The following is a 25,713-nucleotide window of genomic DNA, read 5'->3' as shown; positions in this document are numbered from 1 at the left end:
ACCGCATTCGTTTCAACATCTAAATATAATTAGTAATCAGTCAGCTGTGTCATTTGTCATATGCTTAAAAGTCCAAATGTCAAAACATGGACACTTTAAATAATCAAATGAAACAAGCCCATGTTATTTACAACAACATGTTGATGGCTGAACATAAATAACTTTAACTGACTGTAACTAACAGTTGACATATTACCATTAGTTTGAACCACTAATCAAAGGTTTCCCAACATTCAAACCTTTTATATATTTCTTTGTAAGCCAACTTCCCTTATCACTGATTAGGCATCGTCACATTTTCCACAATCATTTTTACTTTTGCAATTTTTCTGCTCTCAATCCTTATTAATTATGTAATATTATATTTTGTTATTACAATATATGGCCAAAACATCCTTCCATCTTAGCCAAATAAACAGAGGGTTTAAATAAATTGCAGTAAACATGTTAGATCTAAATTCTAGACGCAATTCAATTCAGCTTTATTTACATAGTGCCAAATTACAACAGCAGTCACCTCAAGATGCTTTATATTGTAAGGTAGAGACCCCACTATAATATAGATCAAACCCCGACAATCAAACAACCCCCTTTGAGCAATTACTTGTCAAAAGTGGGAAAGAAAAAAAACATTTAACAGGAAGAAACCTCCAGCAGAACCAGGCTCAGGGAGAGGCAGCCATGTGCTGTGACTGGTTGGGGGGTGATCGGAGGGAGAAAGGACAAAAAGACATGCTGTGGAAGAGAGCCAGAGATTAATAATAAATAATGATGTAAAGTGATGTATAAAGATGGGAGTGAAGAAGAAACACCAGCAGCACAGACCTATTGCAGTGTAACTAAGGGAGTTGTCACTTGATCCAACACTAACTATCAAAAAGAAAAGTTTTAAGCCTCATTTTGTAAACAGAACCATTTGAAGAGGCGTTCTGCAGTAACAGCAAAATGTGGGGTCGTCACAGTATGTTTCAGCAGCCACACACAGCCACATGTAGGATATATCAGCCTCCATCTCTCTCTCATCCCTCTCCACCACACTCCATCTCTCCCCAGTGTGTTTGCAACCAAGGTCGTATTGGTCCTGCTCTGTTTTCCAGGGCTGTGTGGGCTTCATTCATCATCCCAATGATGGGCGCGTTGGGTGTGTGTCTTTGCGCGTGCGTGCTTGCGTGTTTGTCTTATTGTTTGTGCAAGCCTGTGCCTGTCTCTTGTTCCCTCTGTACGCTCGCTCAAATCAACGACCCCCACCTCTGTTCTCTCTTAATCTCCTTCTTATTTCACTAATGCATCGACATGAAGAAAGATGCAACTGCACCACACTGTCGCACATGTGGTGGAGAATATGCTCATTCAGGAATAATGGCCTGTATTTGTATAGCGCTTTTCTAGTCCCTAAGGACCCCAAAGCGCTTTACACAACCTGTCATCCACCCATTCACACACACATTCACACACTGGTGATGGCAAGCTACATTGTAGCCACAGCCATCCTGGGGCGCACTGACAGAGGTGAGGCTGCCGGACACTGGCGCCACCGGGCCCTCTGACCAATGCGTGGTTATAAGCTGAGATTCAACCAAGGGGGAGAGGAAGAGCATGAGAGGGAGGAAGAAAGAAAATAAGAGCAACAAAGAACACAAAAGTAACACTCCCACCACTCAAGTCAATAGTTAGTAGAGGCGCTTTTGGCAGCCGTTACAGCCCTGGGCCAATATCAATAGGTCTCTATCTGCTTGGCACATCTGGACGATGCAATTTGTCCTCTATTTTCGCTTGCCAAAGGACTTGAGCTCTATCAGGGGAGCGTGAAATCTGGATCAGTCTGAGACAGAGATGGTTGTTTTTAAGTCATCACACTCAGATCCAGTGTTACCGTCATAATCTGGGCTGCAGAGGGGTTTTTTTTAACCATATAACCCTCTTTCACCGAGTCTCTGCTAAGTCTTCTGGCAAATACTAGCCTCGTTTTTGATAGGCATAAAGCAATGGCAGGCAAAATCACTCCAGCATTAGCAGGTCCTATCTCAGCTATGAAAGCCTGTAGCTCATTCAGAGCCGATCATTCGTGGACATTTTTGGAGGACGGGCTACTTATCCTCTACTTATATTTTTGCTTTACTATTCAGTGCCTTTGTGTGTTGTTCGGTGGCTCCACATCAGCCTTTCCTTTGAATGTGTTTAAATTTAGTTCACATGCTAGTTCTCTGATAGGTACTTTAAACACGATTGTGTCACAAGGTGTGTTTAGACTGAATGCAAAGTGAATTTTAGATGTGTCGTCATTGCAAATGAAGCCAACAGAAAGACACACAGCACAAATAGACAAATGCAAATTTTCAGCGGAGGATGTGAATTGAAAATGTTTTAACTGAAATGCGTAAAGAACATGTTGTCCTGATCTTTGTGACTCCAGTTCATGAACATTTGTAGGTAATAAAAAACAAAACGAAATGAGCGCGTACTGGTGGGAAATTATTATTATAGATTCGAAAGCGTGTGTGCAGTCGCAGAAACGCACAGTTGCTACATATGTTGGTAGTTAACAGCTACATCTGTGCAGCTGATCTATTTGCTGTTGGCGGTGAATAAACTGTGTTCACATTTGCACAAAAATGTCACCACTAGATTGGACTGCAATGTTCCTTTTGTCATAATATGCTCGTAAAGTCACAATCTGCGTGAGAAATGATTGTGGTTAACTGCTAGACCTCAGTTGCAATTCACCCAGAATCACAAATATGCTTCGGGGACTGCACACTGGATGTCCCTGCTTTTATTTCACAAGTTACAGGAGCCGAACAAATCGACCAGCGCCTGCTTTCAGCACACTGACTCAGGCGGCTGCTGCAGTTAAATGAGCTCCTGGCTTGTCGCTGGTGTCCTCCCTTGCAGCAAACCGTTTTTTCTACGGCAGCCTGGAGAATGCATAGCTAGCGCCACCAGTGGAGTGATGAATTCTGCTGTTTTTTTTTTTTATGTGAATTTCCGTGGATGCATGCATGGCTAATCTCCATACACAGTACTAAGGGGATTAAGAATGCTCTCTAACCCCCGGATGAAGGTCCACAGCACCTTTGTGACTGATCCACCATTTTTTTTACTCCTCTGTCATTTTATCTCTTATCCTGCTTATCTCCCCTTTAACGCACATTTTTCACTCTGATCTCTTCTTCTCTGCCTAGTAACTTAATCCTAAACGTCCCTTCTCTCTTCTTTCTGTGCCTTCTTCTCTCCTTTTGCTGTAATCTTGCACAAAATCTACATTTCATGTGTTTATTTAGCCTGAAAGCATTAAAACAAAGGGAACAAAGGGAAGGCAGGTTTTGTTAGAGATGAAGGTGAGGCTATAGGATCTTACTCATAGAGGAGGCCGGTCGACCGCTCTGGTCCAGGCATGGATCGATATTAGGTGATGTAGGAGCCGGTGGGGGGTGATTGTGGGGGCAGCAGAGGGGCTAATCATTTCAGTTATTACGCAGCCGTGTCTCCTGATTCCTGGGATTAGCAGGCACAGAAACACAGGAGATGTTGTGTTAGTGCTACATGAGACTCTATCGGGGATTTGGAATGTGGAAAATACTGCCTGTCCCAAGTTGCTTTTGGTAATTGTGTCTGCAATACTGAGAATGGGGATCTGGGGAAAAGTGCGTGAAGTGTTGGCTGCAGTTCTATGGAGAAAAGGACAGAAAGAAGCAGGCATGGAGATAATCCTGGCATCTGTGCCATGTATGCGCGAATACACATGTAAGAAATACAAGCGGGCGATACAGAAACATGCATGGGCTCGCTCTCTCTGTCTCCCTCTCCTTCTCCCGTGTGCAATTGTGGGAGAGTAGAGTCGTGGGAGAGCTTACATGCTCGCCTGCCCACAAGCCTTTATTCGAAGCTGATCATTTGACAGAGTACAGAAAGGCTGGAGAGGCTGGCTAGTTCTGGTGCCTCCAAGAACTGAAAATTGCTGCAACCTGTGTGTGTGTGTGTGTGTGTGTGTGTGTGTGTGTGTGTGTGTGTGTGTGTGTGTGTGTGTGTGTGTGTGTGTGTGTGTGTGTGTGTGTGTGTGTAACAGAGAGGGAGAGAGAATTTCACACACCAAAACATACATGACAGGTGGAAATAAGGGAAATTACATTCACATCAGTGGTCAAAGAGTCACAACTGGCTAATTCAATCAGCTGGAGTGTCTGCGCTGACAATACGCTAAACTCTGATGTGAGACAAAACCCGAGTCCATATAATTGAACTGCTATGCGCTGTTGAACACTTGAGAACAACACTGACAGAAGTCCTTGGAAGTATATGAATTCACAGACATGGATTTCTTTTTCCTGTTAATGGGCTTTAAAGGGCACGTTAGCAGATTTTATTTATTTTTTTGTATTCGGCCTCTGATGTTGCGCATTGCATACATCTCATCTATTCTTTACGTAGATTTATAAGAACACCTCTGACTTGCAAACTGAAGAATTTGAACAAGATGGCAATTACCAGAGCAAAGAGGATATAAAGAAAATATACTAATGAGTTACATTGTGCAAAGTGAAACTCCTGGAGTTTTGGAGCTTGACTTACCAAAGGGAAGAAGAAATGTGTTAGAAGATAAAAACTTTAATCAATATATTATTTAGCAGCTAAAAACAAGATAAATGTTTACCTTTGAGGGTGTAAATTGTAAGTGGTGCATTGACTGGAATTTATATGACACATTTTACTCTTACAGGGCTCTCAACACACTTTTAATTGAATGCAATTTGTAGGCAGGCATCATGTTTTGTCCATTCTGGTTACACTGTATATCTAAGGACAAGATAAATACACCGGAATAAATCAGTATAACAGCTAAACATTATCACTTTAAAGAGGCAATTTATTTATAGTTCCATATTTTTATTCATGGTTTCTACTAGAGTGCCTTTGGTACATGCATTTATAGTTCAAATAATCCTTATTTATCCTGTGTTGAGCCTTGGTGTAGCCCTTAGTTTGTTCAGCCTGAAACAAGCTGTTGTAGCACTCTTTGAGCCAACTTCTGTGCTCACCACCAGAGCTGTGTGTCTGATATTGTGACTGTACTAAGGATATCCACTCTCACATACATTAAGCTATCATACAGATGCAAGAATACTTTATAAAACATTTGTAAAACTGTGCTTTTAAAGGAGGTTCAGCCAACTTCTGTTCAAATGTTCTGTTTGCAGTGCAGAGCCAATCAGAAGACAAGCCAGAGAGGCTAGGAAGCTAAAACATCTTGTTTCAGACTGAAGACAACCTGTGAGTGTTACACAAAGACCCAGAATATGATAAAGGATGAATATTTTCAAATATGAGCAGATATAGATGAAAAAAAGTGCTTGAGTAAATGAGAAATGCTATATAAAGAACTTTTGAGTTCTCAGGTGTAGAAAAGCACTATAAAAGAGCCAGTCCAAGATTTATTTATTAGTTCAAAGTCATCTACTGATTTTTTTTTTTACTGCAGAATTAGGTGAACAAAACTTTTACAAAGAAAACTTCTGTTTTAAAGCATTTATAAAGTAAGCGTGCTATTTGTTGATTAGGCATTTCAAAGTTAACCTAAAGTGGAACTTGAAAGTTTTACTTTTTTAAGGTTTAAAAAGACAAACTAAGCAAAAGATTTCTCTCTGCATTCACGTTAAACTCGATGGCTAAACATCAACACCGTTTCACATTTTGTATTCTTGCCAGCCCTGTGACCTGAAGGTAAAGCAGTGAATTCAAAATGTACATCTTTTCACATGACTGCAGATGTTCAGCATTCAGAGGACATGCTGCCTCATTGCCATGGCTGCCGTCTAACACCTGCAGCAGCATCAGACGCAGCTTCAAAAGAAAAGGGGGGAAAAAACACCGAAAGCAAAGGCAGAGCATTTGAAAGGAGCTTAACATCCTCAGCAAAAGAAGTTTTCACTCTTGTAGGCTGCATTGTGGGATTGGACACAAGCAAAAGACACGGACAAAGCTGTTGGGATAATCTGACCAATAGCAACAAAATTCAAGCTGAGAGTTATGGATAAGGAACTTCACATGTTAACAGTCAAACAAAGCAGACCTAACTGACTTTGACCTTAAAAGAAGAGTCAAACTCAACTTAAGCCTTTTAGTGGAAAATCAGGTTAAAACCTTTCTACCGGAGTTCTTTCCAATTCAATCCAGCGTGTCGCGAGGGATCACAAGAAATAACAAAAGTTTCTGAAGGGAAAATGAAAGACGTGACACAAGGGAGCAATGCGTGGTGGCAGCAGCGTGGGTGTCTGTGCAAGCGTGTGTGTGTGTTGGGGAGATTAAAGATATGACATGGGGAAATGATGCCAAGTTCCACCTCTTCGTCTTCTTTTCCAAAGTTGTCCCCACGGGCCCTGGTAAGTTTAAAAATAGAGCTTGTCTAATGGAGAAGAGGGCCGAAGGGAAGGGAGAAAAAGCACGAAAGAGCGTGCAGAATCCTCTGTGGTAGGAGAATGCAATTTGAGATTGGCCAGATTACTTTTCTCTCCCCCCCTTTCTTCTCCCCTTCGGCCACTCATGAGGCGTGATATGCACCGGTGGGGTCCCTAAGCCACCATAAGCCTGACGCCAGTACCTACACCGCCGCCAAAGAGTCGTCGCACTCTCAGAGCAAGAAAATCAGCGAGATGAAATAAAAGAGGGACTCCGAAGAGATCAGCGGGGATTTGAGAGAGATAGATGAGAGTCAGGCGAGGGACTCGAAAGGGGTGGAGGAAGGGGGTAAGAGTGAATGGATGAAGGAGATAGCTTCGCTGGGATTATGACGGGATATGGCAGAATGTAAATGCACTTGTCTGCTTTCTCATGGTCACATTGTGAGAGGTTGGAAAGAGCCTGCTGGCTTTTAGACAACAAGTAAGAGAAGAAATGGCAGCAATGAATCAGTCATCGCATGTTTTCCTCTGTTTCTCTCTGTTTCTTGCAGGAGGAGAGGGCTCAGCGGAGACTGGGCTGAAGGAGACGTCCACCTGTGACATTTGCCAGTTTGGGGCAGAGTGCGATGTGGACGCAGAAGATGTATGGTTAGTGTTCCCAACCGAAACGCTTGCATCTACCGTTTTTAAAGCCAGTGAGCTCATGTCGGTCCACAGTCCACAAGAATCAGTACTCCTTCTAGAGAAGTGGTCACAACTTAATTCAATTCAATTCAATTCAATTCAATTTTATTTATATAGCGCCAAATCACAACAAAAGTCGCCTCAAGGCGCTTCATAGATACAGAGAAAAACCCAACAATCATATGACCCCCTATGAGCAAGCACTTTGGCGACAGTGGGAAGGAAAAACTCCCTTTTAACAGGAAGAAACCTCCGGCAGAACCAGGCTCAGGGAGGGGCGGCCATCTGCTGCGACCGGTTGGGGTGAGAGAAGGAAGACAGGATAAAGACATGCTGTGGAAGAGAGACAGAGGTTAATAACAGATATGATTCAATGCAGAGAGGTCTATAAATCAAACTTGCACTCAGTGATCACCTAATGGCTCTTCACCTAAGCCATGGTCATGGTCACAGTTTGTGCAGTACAGCCAACCACAAGAAAACCTCACTCATTATAGGTTCACTGGTGATGGTGAGTCAGATGAGGTACATCACTGATGTTGTCAAAGCCTTGTCACACAAATCATGTTATTTTCATCATAAATATACCCCTTATGTTTGTTATTTGAGACATTTTGGCAAGTCTGAACACAAAGAACTCAAATAAGAGCCCTCTTTTATCCTGCAGACGCTCAGTTCTGAACACCCACTGAGGTTTAGTGCATGGCTGACCATTTCATTTAACCTCAATTACTAGAGCAGGGCAGGGAGAGAAAGGAGATTTTCGCTTATTCTGGAAATCCAATTACTATCCTTACAGGACTTGGCAATGTCAGGCCAAAAATGACTTTGACTTACACAAGAAAAACTAGTTCAGTGATGAAATAACGTTTGTCATAGATTTAACCATTTACTGCAGATGAGATGGATGCAGGTAATGTGTTTTTTGGCTCGCCCACATGCATTAGCAAGTAGGCAGCACTAAAAACATCCTCAGGGGTACATAAAAACACGCGTGTTCAGAAGCCAATTAGAAGAAGGCTCAACTGTTCCAGCGAAAGCATCAGTGCTTTGTGCAGCATGAATGAGGCTTAAATGAACCGACGGTACAGATTTGGTGTGGAACACCGTCAGCTGGTATCAGCAAAAAGGAAGGTAGCGCTTCTAAGAAATCCCAGATGTACCGCTAGAAATTAGAAGTGCCCTGAGAGTATGACTCTATCAAACTGCTTGATGTAATGGAAAGATAATGTACCCGGGTGTGCAATAACCGTAATGCCAAGGAACGGCTTCATGATGCATTCTGAGCCCTGTTGCAAATACTGAACAGCTGGAGTCCACTCCTCCTGATGCCTCCCACTTCCACAAATGCACCTTAATATTCTGCTAAAGCACATAAATTGATTTATTGGCAATTTCTTAATATCCAAAGGGAGAATCCATAAGGTCACAACAGCAAAGTGCTTTCAATGGTTTTGTGCACAGAAAACCAAAAACATTAAAGCAAGAGGAGCCTTGAGCATATTTAGCACAAGCTGAAATAAAGACAATTATACTCTACATAATGCAGGGAGGGAGGAGACAACGGGCGAGAGAGGCAGCGAAAGTCAATAATGCATCTCGTTAAAAAAGCAGTTGACATAAACAGACGTATGAATATTTCAGTGTCCTTTCTTGTAAAAACAGGAACAGCAAGTACCCTTTAATCTTTCAAAAGCCCCAAAGGTGTTTTGATAAGAATGTTTCTGGCGAATAATCAGAAAGGTAATTGCAAACCAACAGCAGGTAATTTTCATCAAACAGCACCCAACAACTGGCAAAATATAAGATCATTTTGATTAAAATGACAGGTTATTCCAATCAGGAGGAAGCTGAGTTTAATCAAACAAACCGTCAGCTGATGAAACAATGAGTGGAGAGAGAAGAAAGTAATCAAATACCAGGTGAGGATAAAGTGATGTGACGTGAAACATTTTTCCTATTTTCGCACAAGAAATGCAGATATGAATAATTAAGGAATAATTTTCCTCTGCAAATTGTTTGCTGCCATGTAAAGCACTGCAACGCTCAGATATATGGGACCTGACGTGGGCTGATAATCAGAATGAAGTGGCGTCTCGTTGTCACTTAATTATTCAGTTTCGTGTTTATTTCTTGTTAATTAGCGTTAATTAGCTAATTAGCGAGGTTAAGTGGTGTTGGTTGGTAAGAAGATTTTGCCATATTTGGACAGGCCTATGTTAACTGTTTCCTCCTGCTTTCAGTTTTAATCAAATGACAAACTCCTGGCCTAAAAAACAAAGCCCAGGAGAAGTTTCTAAAACTGCACCTCCTTTGATATCCACCTGAAGCTGGCTTCAGAAGCTCAACAATCCACATACACTCCCATGTTAAAAGAATTTATGGAAGAGATGAACACATTTATGAACTATGGTGCATCACACTCACTGTGTGAAGGCTTAGAGTTATGTATTATTGACGTTGATTGATTGATGTTTGAACGCCTCTAACTGTCTACTACATTTAACCATCGCTAAGGCATTTGCTGATGCTTTTCAGTGCAGTTATCTCACAAGTCATTCGGCCCTCTATGAGAGAGAGACCAGCCAATAAATACTCCACTGTGCTGGGATTCGTTTCAGTTAGTAAAATTCTAATATTACTTTATTTATGCATTAGCACTAGTTTGTGGCTCCACAGTGTAGTGGTTAACACATTTTGCCTTAAATGTGAGTGATCCTCAGTTCAAGACCAGGATGTGACACAAACCCTGTCCCAGTCCTGGAAAACTATTCAAATCCATCCATTGTAGCAACCCTTTGGGAAAAGAGAACAGTTGAAAGTACCTTTATACATCAGCACTGATCATTCACTACTTGTTTTGTAGAAAAATTAAGCTCATTGGCAAAATGAAAACAAGACTTTCAGCCACTTTCTCTGCTTTTTTTTTTTCATTTCTTTCATGCAAGTTGAATATAACAAAGACATTTTTGTGTTATATGCATATTCCATATCGTTATAGCATATCGGCATATTTTCCCAAACTAATGAAAACAAATGCCTAGTGCCGCTTCATATTGAGATGTTTCTCTCCTTTTCCTCGATGCATTACAGTCTATGCTTGAACATCAGTACTTTTCGGAAAGCACTGAGGAAGTGCACTACACGAGTACAATCTCATAGCGCACTAACAGATGGTGATTGCTACAACCATTTTCTATGCAATATAACAGTGTTTTCTGTTACAAATGATCACTAGTCCACAAACAAAGAATATTATGGTGGCTATGTCCATTTTATTTATTCTTAGGTCTGAAGTTTTCTTACATATTTAAGCTAACTAGCTGCTGTTATTGCTTCATGATTATCAGCCAGAAGAGCAGTATCAATATTGTCACCTTACTGTAATTTTAATTTTAATCAGTGGATATTACTGTATTGCAGTTTTATATATTATTATATTGCTCCTTTAGCTGTCCTGTGGTCAGATAAAGTAATTACAAAGTTGCATTTTTGCTATAAGTTAGCTCGCCAACATCGCTGCAAGACTTCCAGTCAATCACATCCCAACATTGGTGATTAGTTTGGTGCCAGAAACCAAATTTGTCATTTGTTGTTATGCAACGAAGCACTCTGTGTACCGTCATTGGTTTACACAATGGTAAACCTGATGAGAAAGTGAAAAATTATTTCATTGTGTTATTGTGGATATTGGTCCTGCTACACTATAACACGCTGCAGTTGTTAGAACAAGCAATTGTCCCAATCAACCCGGATGCACAAGGTCTCAACTTGGCAGTATTCCAAACAGCCCATCAGTGCTTGTTTTGTACCAATTTTCCTGTCACAGATTTTTTTGGCTTCGGTACAGGTACACAACTTCCACATTTGTAATTTCTCGTAAAAAGCTGTGATTGGCTCAGTTGCTTTTCTAACTGCGGTTGCAGCCATTACTGAGTCACAAAACTAAATTTATGTGAAACCCTGATGGAAAAGGGTCTGAAATGTGTGCAGCAATTTAGAGGTCCGGATAAAGGCTATGGTTAAAACTATTCTAGAAGCTGTTTTGAAATAAATTGCTGATGGTGATGACGTGATTTTGCACTTTTTATTTTTTGCTTTGTTTAAAATGAATTTATCAGTTTGCTATTTGCATCTTTAATTTTTGTTGTTTTAAAACCTGATTATTATTTTTATACATCCTGACAGTATAATAGAATGCATGCCAGCATGTTATAAGCTGTTCAGCTTTTGCTTGGTCAGGATAACATAAAAACTATTTCAGCATTTTTTTTCCCTCTTCAACAAAGATCAGATAATTCCAGTTGTCATCATTTATGATTCATCATCAAATACTCGGTTAAAAATACCCTTGACCAAGGCATTTGCTTGAAACTCTATTGTTGCCGCATAGGGGCTGCCCACTGGTCTTAGTTTTTGCGATGGGTTAAAGAGAGAGAACATTTTTTTCCTGCAGGAATCAATAAAGTCTATCTCGACTCACCATAAATCAGTCTTCATAAATCAATCTTCTTCTCTTTATTGATTCAGATAGGAAAAGGAGAAATGTGCTTAGTCTTTCTGTGTAGTTTGCAAGAACCTCTTTTGGGTAAACCTTACTGCACTTGTTCCTGCTGTATCAAAGAGCCTTAGTAGCCTTACTCCACCTCTCTATATTCTGGAGGCAGACAGCAAGCAAAAAAAGACAAATTTGCCCCTGAGGGATCAATACAGTGTCACAAAAAAATCCATTTAGATCCATTTGTGGTGTAAAACTGTAATTACCCAGAAAAATCCATGCTTTCAAACCCATCAGTAGCACCCATCGGTGTTGATAGAATTAAGGAAGAGGAGGAGCAGCGAGTGAACCGGTCATGGCAAGGGACACTTGCTGCACGAACACTGGGGTTAGACCTCCTGAGAGGGTTTTTTAAAAGCCAGCACTCATCTCCTCACTGAAACCATTCTGTGGAGAGCAAACTACCCCTCCTGCATGGAAACCAGAGCTTTGCTTTTTTTATCATTCATTTGCAATTTCTATATGTTCATTTTTCTTTGTTTTAGTCGTACTTATCACTCTAGTTGTTTTACATTTCCTTTTAGTACTTTTTAGACCTCTGTAGTGTTTTGTCATGTGACATTCTTATAGTTTTAATAGTGTGTTTCTGGATATTTTGAGGCCTTTTGTAGATATTTTGCATCTCTTTGTAGAAATTTTGAGTGTTTTGTTATTTTATATAAAGTTATACTAATTTAGTAACTTCACAATAGACTCTTTGGTCTCTGCTTTGCATCCCTTTGTTTAGTTTTTAGACTATTTTTGATAACATTTGTATGTAATGCATAATGTACATTTTTGAACTTTTCATAGGCTTTGTCACTTCTCATCTCTTCGTTCTGTTTCTAAATCCATTTGTTGTGGTTTCACTTGCAGCAATGGTGACCTTGAAAGTTGTTGTAGTATGTCTTTGATGCTGGTTGGCACCTCTTTAAAGAAGTTTTGAGTCCTTTTCTGGTTTTTCATTTGTTTTACACCCAGTTATTGTAATATAGTAACTTTTAATAGACTCTGTTCATTCGTTTGTCATTTTATTTTGTTTCCAATTTGTAAAATCACGTGCCAGCAATTCATTTTCCCAAAGGCTCACATGGGAAACTGCTGCTTGTAAGAGTAGCTGTTACAATCAGGCAGTGAAAATGTGAAATAGGCACAGTTAAAATTAGAGATGGCACGATACCACTTTTTTATGTCCGATACCGATATCATAAATTTGGATATCTGCCGATACCGATATGAATCCGATATAGTGTTTTTTAATCAACAAAACTGTTTTTAAATATCTTGCTGCATTTTGTATAAGTTCATACTCAAGTTTAAAACAACAACTACACTAAAGCTATTCTGTTATACCTGTATGCAAAAAAAAGTATTTCATAGTTCAGCAATACTGATCAATCTAATAAACATAAACCTACACCATCCTCCCTATTCTGGTATTTTAAAGAGTACTTAGCAGAAATATTAAGCAACCTAACTAATAGGGTTCCAACTCCCAGCAACAACAAAAATAAATAAATAAAAAATAGGGAACCACCCCTCACGCTCCACCTCATGATGCTTAATCGACGTAATCAACCTTAATTTGATGCAGTGTGAAAAAAAATGCACAGAAATCAATTATTTTTCAAGAAATATTAAATAGATTCAACATCTTTCTTCAACAAAATTGCAGACTGCACAGATAGTACCTTCCCAAAGGAAAAAGTACTATAGCTTACTAGGGTATATTAGACTTACTAGTTACTATATACAGTAATTGACTTCTATTCATTTTACATCAAATTAAAACTTTGGGTGTCAGATAATTATTTATTAAAAGCTAGACATTTTAAATGAGAATAAGAAAGAAAAGTATGTCTTTGTGCCCCCTTTTCCCTGTTAATGCCCTATCGGCCCCTCTGGCTAAACTTTGCTAGATGCGCCCCTGCACAGTTACCAGCGTCAGCTACGTAGAAAAGATCCTCGAGTAGAAAGTAATATTAAATAAATTCTAACAATAGCTGATCAAGCTTAAACGTGCTGCTGTTGTTCAGCCGCTGGTTTCCTCTTTCTGGTGCAAAGTGGGCCAAAAGCAAACTAGAGACACGGACTCGCACAGAAAAGCCGATCAGCTGATCGTTAAGCAGTTTCATGATTGAAGTAGCAGCAGGAGAGGCAGTCGCTTGTTAAGCTTAAGGCAGGAATGCTTTACAAACATTCAGAGATGGACTTACACACTTGCTTTACTTCTCTCGGGGATAACTTTGTCGGAGATGAAATGCCGGGTTGCTAGCGAAGCTCCACATGCTATCCAGACCACCGACAGGTCCCGCATGCCACAGCCGCTCTATCACGTGATGCATACTGCTCCGACGTGCTAAAGTTCTGAGGTGAGTTACGGCGTGTTGCAAGTTTTGTGAGGTGCTTTCGTGATATTTAATGGATCGGATTACATTTTTTATTTTTCTCCGATATCCGATCCAGTAATTTAGGTCAGTATCGATACCGATACGTAATATCGGATCGGTCCATCTCTAGTTAAAATGCCAATGTGTTATTGCAGTTTAATCAACATTGACAAAAACTGTTGTGCACAAAATGTGCATGGTTTTGCAAAAAAAGGACTTTTAACTTTATACAAAGTGCTACTGCTATTTTACTTGTAGTTGAATTATATAATCTGCAGTTTTTCAGTCTGTTTTGTTTTTTTTTTTCTTCAGTGAGCGAAATCAATGTCCGAGGTGAAAACATGAAGGACGGTCACATCAACAGCAAATGTAGCATCTGCCTTCTATTCTGCATCTGAGAGCTCTGGAATGTCCTTGTCCTTCTTCTCACAAAACTCGTATTTCAGCTCTCAGGTCCCACACTCTGTTAGCTTTTTGGCCAGGCTGAGCCACCTGACAGCTTCCTCATGCATCTACTTTAAAAATGCAACAGTTTTTCACAGCCCCAGCTTATCGAAGCATTCGTTTTCCCCCATGAACGAATCACTCCTGACGCGGTCCCTGTCACTGAGTGCATTGCTGCCATCCCCTTTGTAATCTCAAACTTTAACTGGACTGTGTTGCAAACATTGCATCTGTCATCAAGGACCAAGAAGAACATTTTAAATTGTCCGCTGTATGTCAACTGAAGTTCCAGATTTCCCGCAACGTCTTGTTACGGCATAAGAGAGTCCACCAAACAATCGGCTATCAGGGAGTTTATCAGTACAATGCCTAGATGTGGTTTATAGGGGTTTTTCTAACTTTTCATAGACTTTATTTGTCCCTTTGTCATTGTTCTGCATCTTTTTGTGGAGGTGTGAAGTTTTACCTCCACGTGTAGTCATATTTTAACTTTCTGTGTTTTGATGTAGATTTTTTACATCTCTTTGGAGACCTTTTTGAGGTTATTTGACATCCCTTTGTGAGCACTGGATAACTACTTTACTTTTAGTTAGTTTGTAACTCTTTGTGGTCTCTTTGCGTGTACGAATAGACTTTAGATTTTATGTCTTATATTAAATGTTTACATTGACTTTTGGCCCAGAGATGACTGTACAGACCGAGCAGTGTTATTATTTATCAGTCTGTAGTTTTGCTTTGTTTTTCCCATTCCGCCATGTTCTCCTTCTCATGGGAATATCAGCTGTGTTATCCAGCTCTGCTCTGTCAGGTGACGTCTGCGAGTACATCTCATGAAGATAACACATCACATCGACCTAGATGATGAATGTGTTTATGTCTGTAAATAGCTTTTTCTGCTTTGTGATGACCTTCTGTCTTCAATTTGTTTTTTGATCTAGCACCTGTACAAGTTGTTTGTCTGCGCCCAGTATACCTGTTCAGCAATCCATCAATGACTACTGGACTCATAACATTTTGTGTCACAGAGCATTGCAATTTATTTTTGCTGTTTGTGCCTGTTGGGTTTTATTGTATATTTTCTCTTCCTTACTTTGCATTGCACCGTTACTGTTTTGCTCTCCCTGTCTCCACATCTCTCTCTCTGGCTCTGTTTGTCTATTTGCTTCTCTCGCACAGTTTTTCAAAGGATTACAGTGAAATTTGAGGCTGAGGATTATGAAAATCAATGCTGTGTTCAGTTGCAGTGAGGTTAGCTGCTAAGGATTTGTACACAACATGAGGCAGTCAGTGGATATGTTGTCCTCAGCTGCTGTAAGTGTTGAAATGTGTGTAAAGTGGCCTTTTCAGTTGGGAGCCCGCAGACAGTCTGGAGGTGGGGAGGCTTTGATGGGAGGGAAATCGCCAGAAACTAATCAATACTACACATCCTGCTAGGAAAGTACTCTCTCACACACGTTGTGCACACACTTGGATATAGTTCGCACATTTGCAATCACACTGCTACCTTTCATTTAACACTTCTTTACCCCTCTGTACCTCTCAGCAGCATGTGTGAAGGAATGGCTTGGTGTGTGTGAAAAGGAGAATGGGGAAAACAAAGACTACGGCAAAACGATAGCTGTCTTCTTTATGCATATGAGTTTTTGTGCATGGCTGTCTGCGGGTAGCACTAGGATGTGTTGACGCACTGCAGTCTGGTGGTATAGTGCCTATTGTGGAGAAAGTGAGAGGCCTCATTAAAAATGTATGGAGCACAGATATCAGCCACCGACCAACTGCGGCCTCTCGGGATGGACAACAGTCTGAAAGTGTTCTACGATGGGAGATGAGTGGTGTGCATGTGCACATGTATACGACCGTGTTGTTAAGCCTATATTATGTTTTTTGGTGATGGATGTCTGGACACTTGCTCTCAGTTCAGAAGCTGGGAAGACTGTGCTTTGATTCTTTGAGTCTTGCTGCTTCCTTTCATGCTGAAACTGTTCCCATTTAGATACTTTTTATGATAACGCGGGCACTATAATTGTAAGCCTAATCTTGTCTTCAGGGCAGCTTTTGCAAAAATTAAAGCCTGTGCTGTATAATCTTTAAAGGTTAACACAAATGACAAAAAAAAATAAAAATCACTTGCCTCCAGTGGTATCTAGCTATGCAGATAATTTGAGCTTGATTGCTGAGAGTCCTATTTGTAAAATCTGCATCCACCTTAATGCAATGGGATGTGTAATAATCATTGTCTTGATTAGATTGTATATAGAAGACGAACACAACCACTGTGACTACACCCATTTGGCTTGGAAAATCAACACCTTATTTTGTATTGCATTACAAATGTTCCAAAAGGAATCAAACACCAGAAACATGATTAACATGTCCAATCTAATTCAATTCATTTTATTTATGTAATGCCATACTGCAAATTTTGCAAGTAAATGCACAGCTAGTATTTTCACATATTCGGTATAGGCTTTAAATAAAGGTATGTTTTTTTTGTTTTTTTTTTCTAAACAAAAACAAAAAAAAATAACTTCTAGGAAAGAAACAAAGTTTCAATCCTATCACAGTTGGTATCAATACAATCAATAAAGTAGAGGTCTCAAAAACTTGGCATTGACATGAGGGTCTAAGGCAGGGGTGTCCATCTCCAGGCTCAAGGGCCAGTGTCCTGCAGGTTTTAGATGTGTCCTTGATCCAACACAGTTGATTTAAATGGCTAAATTACCTCCTCAACATGTCTTGAGGTTCTCCAGAGGCCTGGTGATGAACTAATCATTTGATTTAGGATGATATCTAAAACCTGCAGGACACCCGCCCTTGAGCCTGGAATTGGACACCCCTGGTCTAAGGGAATTTACTATAACTTTATATATTGCCTCTGGGCCTGAAAAGTGAAACCTATATGGAAACACCTTAAACCTGCATTCTTTCTTATGTTTTCTTTATCACATGGCAACTGTTTGCAAAAAGAAGTGCAGTTGTGTAGAACTCTATAGAAAAAACAGGCCCTCAGTTACACTGATTCATTCCCTCAGTAAGCACGTTTCCGAGGAGTCTGTGCTTGTACTAAATACAGCATAATGCTCATTTTGTAAATCATGGTCTCCATTAGTGTAGAATATGATTTAGGGCAGGCCAGCTAAGTTCGAATGTGCAGTGTCTCTCTCATTATTAAGATCCAGCACAAACTCGTGACACCTGCTTGAAAAATCTAAGATCACAGTGGCCAGAATGTTAAGTTGCCAATCGAGGAAATGCAGTTTTTGCTGTTTCTGTGTCTGCTTTATTTTTCACTCCCAGGGGTTGCTTCTTGATCTTGTCCAGATCCATAGTCCATTATGTGAAAAGTGAAAACTAAACTAAAACTAGGTCAGTATTTCATCAGTTATTAATCAAACACATATGCTGCTAACGGCATCCTAGCTTGTTTAGCTTGCCATACGATGTAGTTCTTTTGTATTTGACGTCAGTCAGGAAGAGTTTTAAAATAGCATTAGCTGCATTCGGTTCCCACACATTTCTTAAATGACATGTAGAGTTCTGGTACATTTTTAAAGCTACTCTTCATGTTGCAGGAGAAGAAGTCAGTGTCAGGATTTCAGGCAGTTTAGTATATGGTACAATGTGACATTTCTTTGTAGTTTTTCTATCTGAAAATGGAGCTAACTAGCAAGAGAAGGTTGTTTGGTGCACACACGCCAACAGCAAAAACAGAGTGAACAGAGAGGGCTTTTTTTTCATTTTGTTTTTTTAAAGCTATATCAAATTGTGTGTCATGTCTGTGGTTGTGCATAGATTCAGACTGTTATTTTTGTACCCCTAATTAGAGACGAAAACTGGCCTTTTTTTCTTGTCATTGGTGAGAAATGGTATTTGGAATCACAGCGTTACAGTTTCATTGAGCAGCCCTCAGGAGTGTTGGGTCATTCATAGTTGTGGCAGCTCACCTTCAGTGTCATGTGGGATTTTGGATGTCGGCAGCCTCAACACAAGCGCGTCCTCTCTGATGCATAACGAAGCCTTTCTTCACATCATTCTTACTTTGCTGATCCATCATTACAACAGTAGCTGAGCGCTGCCACACTCTGCTGCACGGCGTTTCAATCAACATCAATGTCAGCAGTACGAATCATCACGGCTGATTGTCAAGGTGTGTGTGTGAGTGCGTGTGTGGGCATCTGTTTATGTGTTGGCGGGCGCCCATGTGGGCGTGTATGTAAATGCTGCTGTAAGACAGCTGAATGCCTGTGCTTTACTGAGAGCTTGGCACCAGGGGAAAATGAAAAGGCCGGGAGAATAATGACAGATTTATAATTACAGAATCTTGCGTTCAGCGCTACTCAGCAACTGTCTGGGGAAGGCAATCTGGCTGTAATTTTTGCTGATCAGGCCTGTCACAGACTTAAGGGTCACACTACACTAATGCCGAAATACACACACACAAACACACAAATATGCACATGCACGCAGGTGTGCGCGGTGCTTCGCTCTCGCTGTCATTTATGCAGATGTCAGGCCGGGAGAAGAACGCAAACAGACACACAAACACTCGCACTGAAATTTAATCGAAAATTGTGGCACGCCAGCAAATTGCCTGGTTAATTTGCAAGAGCTAAAAGCATCAAGTAAGCTCCAGATTCCTGGAGAAATTGATGTTTTTTTCAGTCTGCCACAAAAACACAGCAGAAACGCCAGCTCGGTGGAAGAAAGCAACAAATTCATTATGTAGAGAAATGTCTGTGAAGGTTCTCAGTCATCCAGGTCATCGTAGTCAAAGGAGCTTACAAAGAAAAGTGTCTGGACTTCTTTAAGTTACTTGAAGACGTTTCACCTCTCATCCGAGAAGCTTCTTCAATCTCAGGAATTCACATGATAAGGTGGGGCCAGGTTTCACAATGAACTCACCCGAAACTCTGGCTGATTGGGACCCACACCCAGTTTCACACCTTGGCTCAGGCGATTAGAGGATCATCAGGGGGTCCTTTTGTCCTTCTGTGGGGGGTCACTCCCACTAGGTTTATATCTGGGACTCTCCACCATTTGACCTTAGAACTGAAGAAGCTTCTCGGATGAGAGGTGAAACGTCTTCAAGTAACTTAAAGAAGTCCAGACGCTTTTCTTTGCAAGCTCCTTTGACTATGTAGAGAAAACAAACTCGGCTAATTTTAGAGGTGAAAGATCAGGCCTTTAAACTACGTTGCTTCGTTTAAAAAAAAAAAATGTAGGTCACACCTTGTGACGCCTGCCTCGCATCTCGAGCCCATCATTATGATTTTGTGAATTTCTAAGCAGGTTTAAGTTTAGTTGAAGGACGTTATATTAGCTTGTTATAAAGCCAGATACAAGAAACAAGCTTTTCTGCATAGTACAATGGATTTTCAACAATGGCATTGGCATATTAACATATAAGTTGTTATTATTTTACATTTAAGCTATTCTATCTTATCTCCAATGAATTCCACACCCGACAGCTTGAATTGTATGTGAGTGTGTGCTGTTTTCTCCACAACATTAAAATGCACTGCTTTGTTATCTACAGTTCTTTCATTATTAATTGCTTCCTGCCTTTGTAAGAGAACATCATTTGTCAGTCAAGCCCTCGGTGCAGCCTCTCTCTTTTTTTTTCTTTTGCAGAAGTTAAATACATTTGCTATTGTGTCAAATTGAATGAGCCGAAACCCCAGTTTGAACAGGATTACTATGCATGGTCCAGCATTCTGTCTGAGTGCAAATGTAGGGTTTTTTTGCTGTCTTACCTTTAATCCCTGAATGAATTTGTCTCCGGCAGCCAAACACACAAAGCAGCGTTTCCAGAATAAGGATTCTCTCATTTTTATTAATATTTCTGTTTTCATTATTTTAGATTTTTGACTTTGATAATCAGAAGGTTTGCTGTAACATGGATATTTGTTTTGTTCGTTAGGTGTGTCTGCAACATCGACTGTTCCCACATCAGCTTCAACCCAGTGTGCGCCTCAGATGGTCGTTCCTATGACAACCCCTGCCAGGTGAAGGAGGCATCCTGTCAGAAGCAGGAGCGCATCGAGGTCAAGTACCTGGGCCACTGCCACGGTCAGACTCTCAAATGCACACTAGCACACTGACTCTGAAAGGCACAACAACACTTTCACAAACGCAGCGGAAGCCGTCAGTGTACCTCCATGAACAGGTGTTTGCGTCACGTTGGAGTGAAAACACGGAGGCAAATGAGGCATCGTGCAGAGCTAAATGCAGGCGGCGTGATTTTGCATCTCCCTCCAGCTGCAGTTCCAGCCACATTTTATAATTACAGAAAGTTTCACTCAATCAAATTTTGGAATGGTGTGGAAAGATAATCCTCAGAGCCGCTGCTGCTACATATACAGATAATTTTACACAATGTTAATCCCTCCTTTTTTTAATGTAGTATCTTTGATTTTGGCGCACTATTTCTGGGGATAAAGTTGTTTTTTTTATTAATCTCAGTGCTTTAATCCTTAAACTGAGTTATAGTTCGAATACATGTAGAAGACAGAGACAGACAAATGTGTTTTTATTTCATTTAATGTCATTTACGGTTTGTGTGGTTTAAAACCTAAAATCAGTATTATACTACTGAGTATTCTTGACTATAATGGAACTAAATGGTATTCATGTGGAGCTCCAACTACCAAAATATAGCTTTAGTTATAGATATGAAAGATTTGAAGCACCAGATTTCCATGGACCATTTTTGTCCAAGCTGAATCTGCTCAGCAAGTCATGCCCTTAAAAACACAGTTCCTTTCAGTTTAAAGTTTGTTAGAAAAATCTTTTCAGACTATCACAAAGGTTTGAATTCAACCAGATTTTAACAATTAGCAATTTTGTTGCTATTCTGCTAATTCTGTTGAATAGTTGAAGGTTACATTTTGTTCAAAACATCAGGTTTAGTAGACTTTAGACAACTGTTGTGATTTGAGGCTATATAAATAAAATTGAATATTAACTTTTAAATCACACCTGAGTTGTTTCAAAGTTGCAAATGCACATCTTAATACAAAATTTGATTTAACTTTTATTTGGTTGCTTCAAGCAACCCCAGTTACTCAAACCAGTCATTACAACCAATACAGAAGATCTCACCATATTGGACAACAGAAGATAAGGAAAACGTTACCTGGTCCATTGAGTCTCGACTTCTGCTGTGACTTTTGGATGGCAGGATCAGAACTTGGTGTAAACAACATGAAACGATGGATCCATCCAGCCTTGTATCAGTGATTCAGATTGGTGTTGGTGGTGTAATGGTGTGGGGGATATTTTCTTAGCACTTTATGTCCCTTAGCACCAAGTGACCATCGTTTAAATGTCCATCCATTTATGATCATAGTGTTTCATCTATTGCTTCCAGCAGGGTAACACACCATATCCCAAAGCTTCTTCAGTCTGTGAAGTGAAGAATTAGGGCAAATGTGGGTTCTACCCAGTACTAGCAAGGTGTACCTAATAATGTGTCCAGTGAGTGTATATCCATGGCCTGTAGACAGTCAAAGCTTAGTGTCCTCAGAGGCGAAGGCAGCACAGTGGTGCAGTGCTTAGCACTAACCTCTTAGCCAGAAAGTCTTGTTTTCTGGTCTGCTGGTCATCTGAACACTTTGCAAAGGTGTTGAGGAGAATCAGTGTCAGCCTCACTTTCCAGTTTACTGCGGCTCTCTTCTCATTATGTAACAGACTTTACTGCAGCCTGAGCTTGTCTGCACACTTTGTGGCTGGTCACCACCACCAACATTCACTTTACCGTAGTCGCAGCTAATTCCCTTGCACTCTGTGAGAGACTCACTTCCCACAGCGAACCCACTAAGTCAGACTGAGTCACTCACCAGATGCAGTTAGGCTCTGTTAAGATGTTGAGTGAAGCACTGGAGATGGACGGCGCGCTGACGACCTTATTCTTACTTTAATTATGGATTTGTTGTCTGTTGTTTTTATTGCTGCCTTCTGTGGGCTGTATGTACACGTAAGACTGCTTTGCACTGAGAGCATTATGTTTTCCAAAAGCCCATGGAAATGTAAGAACTTTCATTTTGGAATTATTTTAGGCATTATTTCCAGTCTATACAAGAATGCAACTCGGTAACCTTGTAGCTCAGCTCAGCGCAGAAACATCAGTGTTTATTGTCACAAAAGCTTCCTTTTGCAGATTGATACACCTGACACATGTCGTTTGGTAGCGGAAAAAAGTTCATACAAAAGTAAATCCTGTTGTGAGTGCTTTTTTTTTTTTTAACCAGGTGATGATTTCTAGAAATAGTTGCTGAGTTTTTAAATAAAGCTTTTTCAGAGAGTCATTTAGTTCCATTATGTGAAAGAAGAGACAGAAATCTCCCAAACTAGGTGATTTACACCTAAACATTCTAAAAGAAACACTACAGGCTTTGATTCTGGAGTCAAATGCACCTTTTAAGATCTGTAGTTATTTTTTTAGTGTAAGAGACCATTTGAGAGGTTCTAAGTACACACAGGACAAATAGGTCTTTTGAGAAGTAATGGGAAGTAAAGCAATCAGGGCTAACGAGCCCTGGAACACAAACAGAAATCTGTATTCCCTCATGTTATGTCCTGTGGGTCAGACCACCCCGTTTGATTCTGTTTCAATCAAGGAAAAAGACAAATAGCATGAAATGGAGGCACTGAGACGACCTCATGTTAGCAAGGACTCACAGTGACACCCCGGCACTTAGATGGCTGATTATGCTCCACTTTCATGCTATTAGGAAACGGCTTCTGCTACAGTAGCTCAACAAAAAGCGCAGATAACCTTGTGAAGATATTGTTGAACCTCAGCTCCACAGACAAATTTAACCAGATACTCGTTGAATCCACTGGAGCTGCAGTCTGTTGAGCTTGTAGCGTCTCGCCGCTGGCTACGTTTTAAAATTCATTTGTTTTCTTCATTTGATTTTTCTTAAGTGGATGTCACGCATACGGGACTTGAGCTTCTGAACTCACTGAAATCTTTCTGAGTCTCTTTTCTTTTACTGTGCCTCAGGTGTTCCTGTGAATAAAGAAATAAATAAAAGAAGAAAAATAAGAAGTAAATTCTAAGTCACAGATCCAGCCACAAGTCTTGCGTCATGAATCTGAAGAATGCTTTCACAGCTTCTGTTTGAGGGAACGATCGTACTGACCTCTGAAAAAAAAGAAAAAATCAATCGCAATAAAATGATAATGATTTGAAGGTGATTTTGTCTAGCCATTGTGAAAAGTAGAACTCGATGCAGCGTCAATGGGGTGAGCAAAAATGCATTATTCCGTCTGATCTTTTCCACCCGACTCTGCTCCATTCTGGCCTTTGTTCGGTGTAATACATTAGGGGTGGCGGTTTCTGACTTGAAGAGAATGGCTCCCATTTATACGCATTAAGCACACAGGCGCACACGGCACATGAACCTTTTGTTGAGATGATAATTCACATTCAGTCCTCTTTACCTGCAGTAGCATCACTGTGCATGAGTAACCTGCGATGGAGCTGTAGGACAGGTTGCGGTGACCTGAGCTCAGCTTTAATGTGTCTTTGGCCTTTCCAGATGACATAATTGGGAACAAAGGCGGAGATGGACACTTCGCACGGACCGACCCCACGGGTGAGTGCTTCCATGATGGTGGCAGATAAGCACATAACATGTGCTGTCATTCAAAGATGAATTAGATTTGCTCCCAGACTTTCCTCTGTTCGTCATCCTTTCATGTTTCCCACTTGTTATAATTCATCTCTTCCTGAGGGGCAGTGGCAGATTTTAAGGGTCTCGTGTGTTTGTAGGGGAGAAAGAGGAGACCAGGAACGGACTGGCCCGCGGTTTGTCCATCCCCTGTCCAGATCGCTATAAAAACTACTGCGTCCATGGAGAGTGTCAGTTCCCCAGCGTCCTGGCTCAGCCTTCCTGCAGGTACACATGTGTACACACACACACACACACACACACACACACACACACACACACACAGAGTTGTAGAGAGGTTCATAGGAAGAGGGGAAACAGAAAAACGACAATGATATTGCAAAGTGATAATACATGTTTTCGCACATGAACAGCGGATAACGTCAGGAGAATTAAATCAGGAGCTTTTTCGTGCTCCTTCTTTCTCACATGCAGCACACTGCAGGAGATAGTCTGTTTCACAGATGCGTTCTCACTTCTGGGAATTTGATTAATGCTGCAGTCACACCAGTGAAAATAGGCATGACCAAAATCATTGGGTCTGTGTGCAGTGAACTCGGAATCTCTTTGCTTTTGAATTAGCTGCTTCGAAGACCATTCGCAGTCAGCTGCCGTCTTCAAAGCGACTTTGGTGCAGCGACATGACGCTTAAAAGTGGCGGTAAGATGGAGTCCGTCTGCTGTTAGTTTGCACTGAATAGGGTCAAGTTGGCAATTACAGGCAATCTGTGGGGTGATAAAACGGCAATTAAGTGTGATAAAAAAATAAAAATCGCAAATCTGTTGCCATCTGTTGCAAATCTGTTGCACAGAAATTCACATTAACCGCTTACATTCAGAAGCCAACCACAATCCCAAAGATCTGAAGACGTAATAAATTCAGAAATTCTCCACACATGGTCATGTAGTTGCTGCAGGATGGTCATTTAACTGTAAAATAACTTGGTGGGCCTCTGGGTGATCAGTTAACTGCTGCAACTACTTGCAATCGGTCCCTGAATGCAAACAAAAAAAAAACATAACTTTGTTCAAGTCACAGGTAAGATGTGCAGGATCAGTATACAAGCCAGACACTCGCCTACCTGCTCTGTTGTTGTATGAGCACAACAGGTCACACAGACAATGCACAGAGCAGGTAAAAGGCTGTTTAATTTTTGATGTAAAATTATGATATTTGCACTTGTTTGGTTTCATTTCTGGGCGTTCTTTAGGTTAGTGTCGGTGCCTAACGTAGCTGACCACTGTCTCATTATCTCCGTGAGGGTCTGGCTTCTGGCTTTTGACATTTGCCATGTCAAAAGCCAGGCATCTCGTGTCTTCCCATGACCACGAGATGCCTCCCACATAAACTGGTCACTCTCTATCGCTGGTTACCAATGATAACAGGCTTCTGAGTTCTGAGTTAGCCAGTGGAGGAAGCCTGTTGGTGGTGTGTTGTGAGACTGACAACAAATGTGGTTTGCGTCTTAAGCAAAGATACACATGTGACATATCAAGTTGCAACATTTGAACACAAGTTTGACATTCTGACTTAAAAGCTAGCCAGCCCACCATTGTTTCCTAAATATGATGTACTTGTAGCAGAGT

General features: G+C 40.7%; 1 protein-coding gene across 1 annotated transcript in view; it reads left to right on the top strand.

The window, feature by feature from the left end:
• tmeff2a (transmembrane protein with EGF-like and two follistatin-like domains 2a) overlaps positions 1 to 25,713 on the top strand; it is a 134,286-nt gene that overhangs the window by 96,255 nt on the left and 12,318 nt on the right. Inside the window, exons 5-8 of the mRNA XM_026145780.2 lie at positions 6,947 to 7,043; positions 20,371 to 20,519; positions 23,996 to 24,052; positions 24,229 to 24,355. Of these exons, the coding sequence (XP_026001565.1) occupies positions 6,947 to 7,043; positions 20,371 to 20,519; positions 23,996 to 24,052; positions 24,229 to 24,355 (430 nt within the window). The remainder of the gene's footprint in view (positions 1 to 6,946; positions 7,044 to 20,370; positions 20,520 to 23,995; positions 24,053 to 24,228; positions 24,356 to 25,713) is intronic.

This window comes from Astatotilapia calliptera, chromosome 16 (assembly GCF_964374335.1).
Source record: "Astatotilapia calliptera chromosome 16, fAstCal68.1, whole genome shotgun sequence".
Taxonomy (NCBI): domain Eukaryota; kingdom Metazoa; phylum Chordata; class Actinopteri; order Cichliformes; family Cichlidae; genus Astatotilapia; species Astatotilapia calliptera.
The sequence above is the reverse complement of the archived record's forward strand: the minus strand, read 5'-3'. Positions and strand labels throughout refer to the sequence as shown.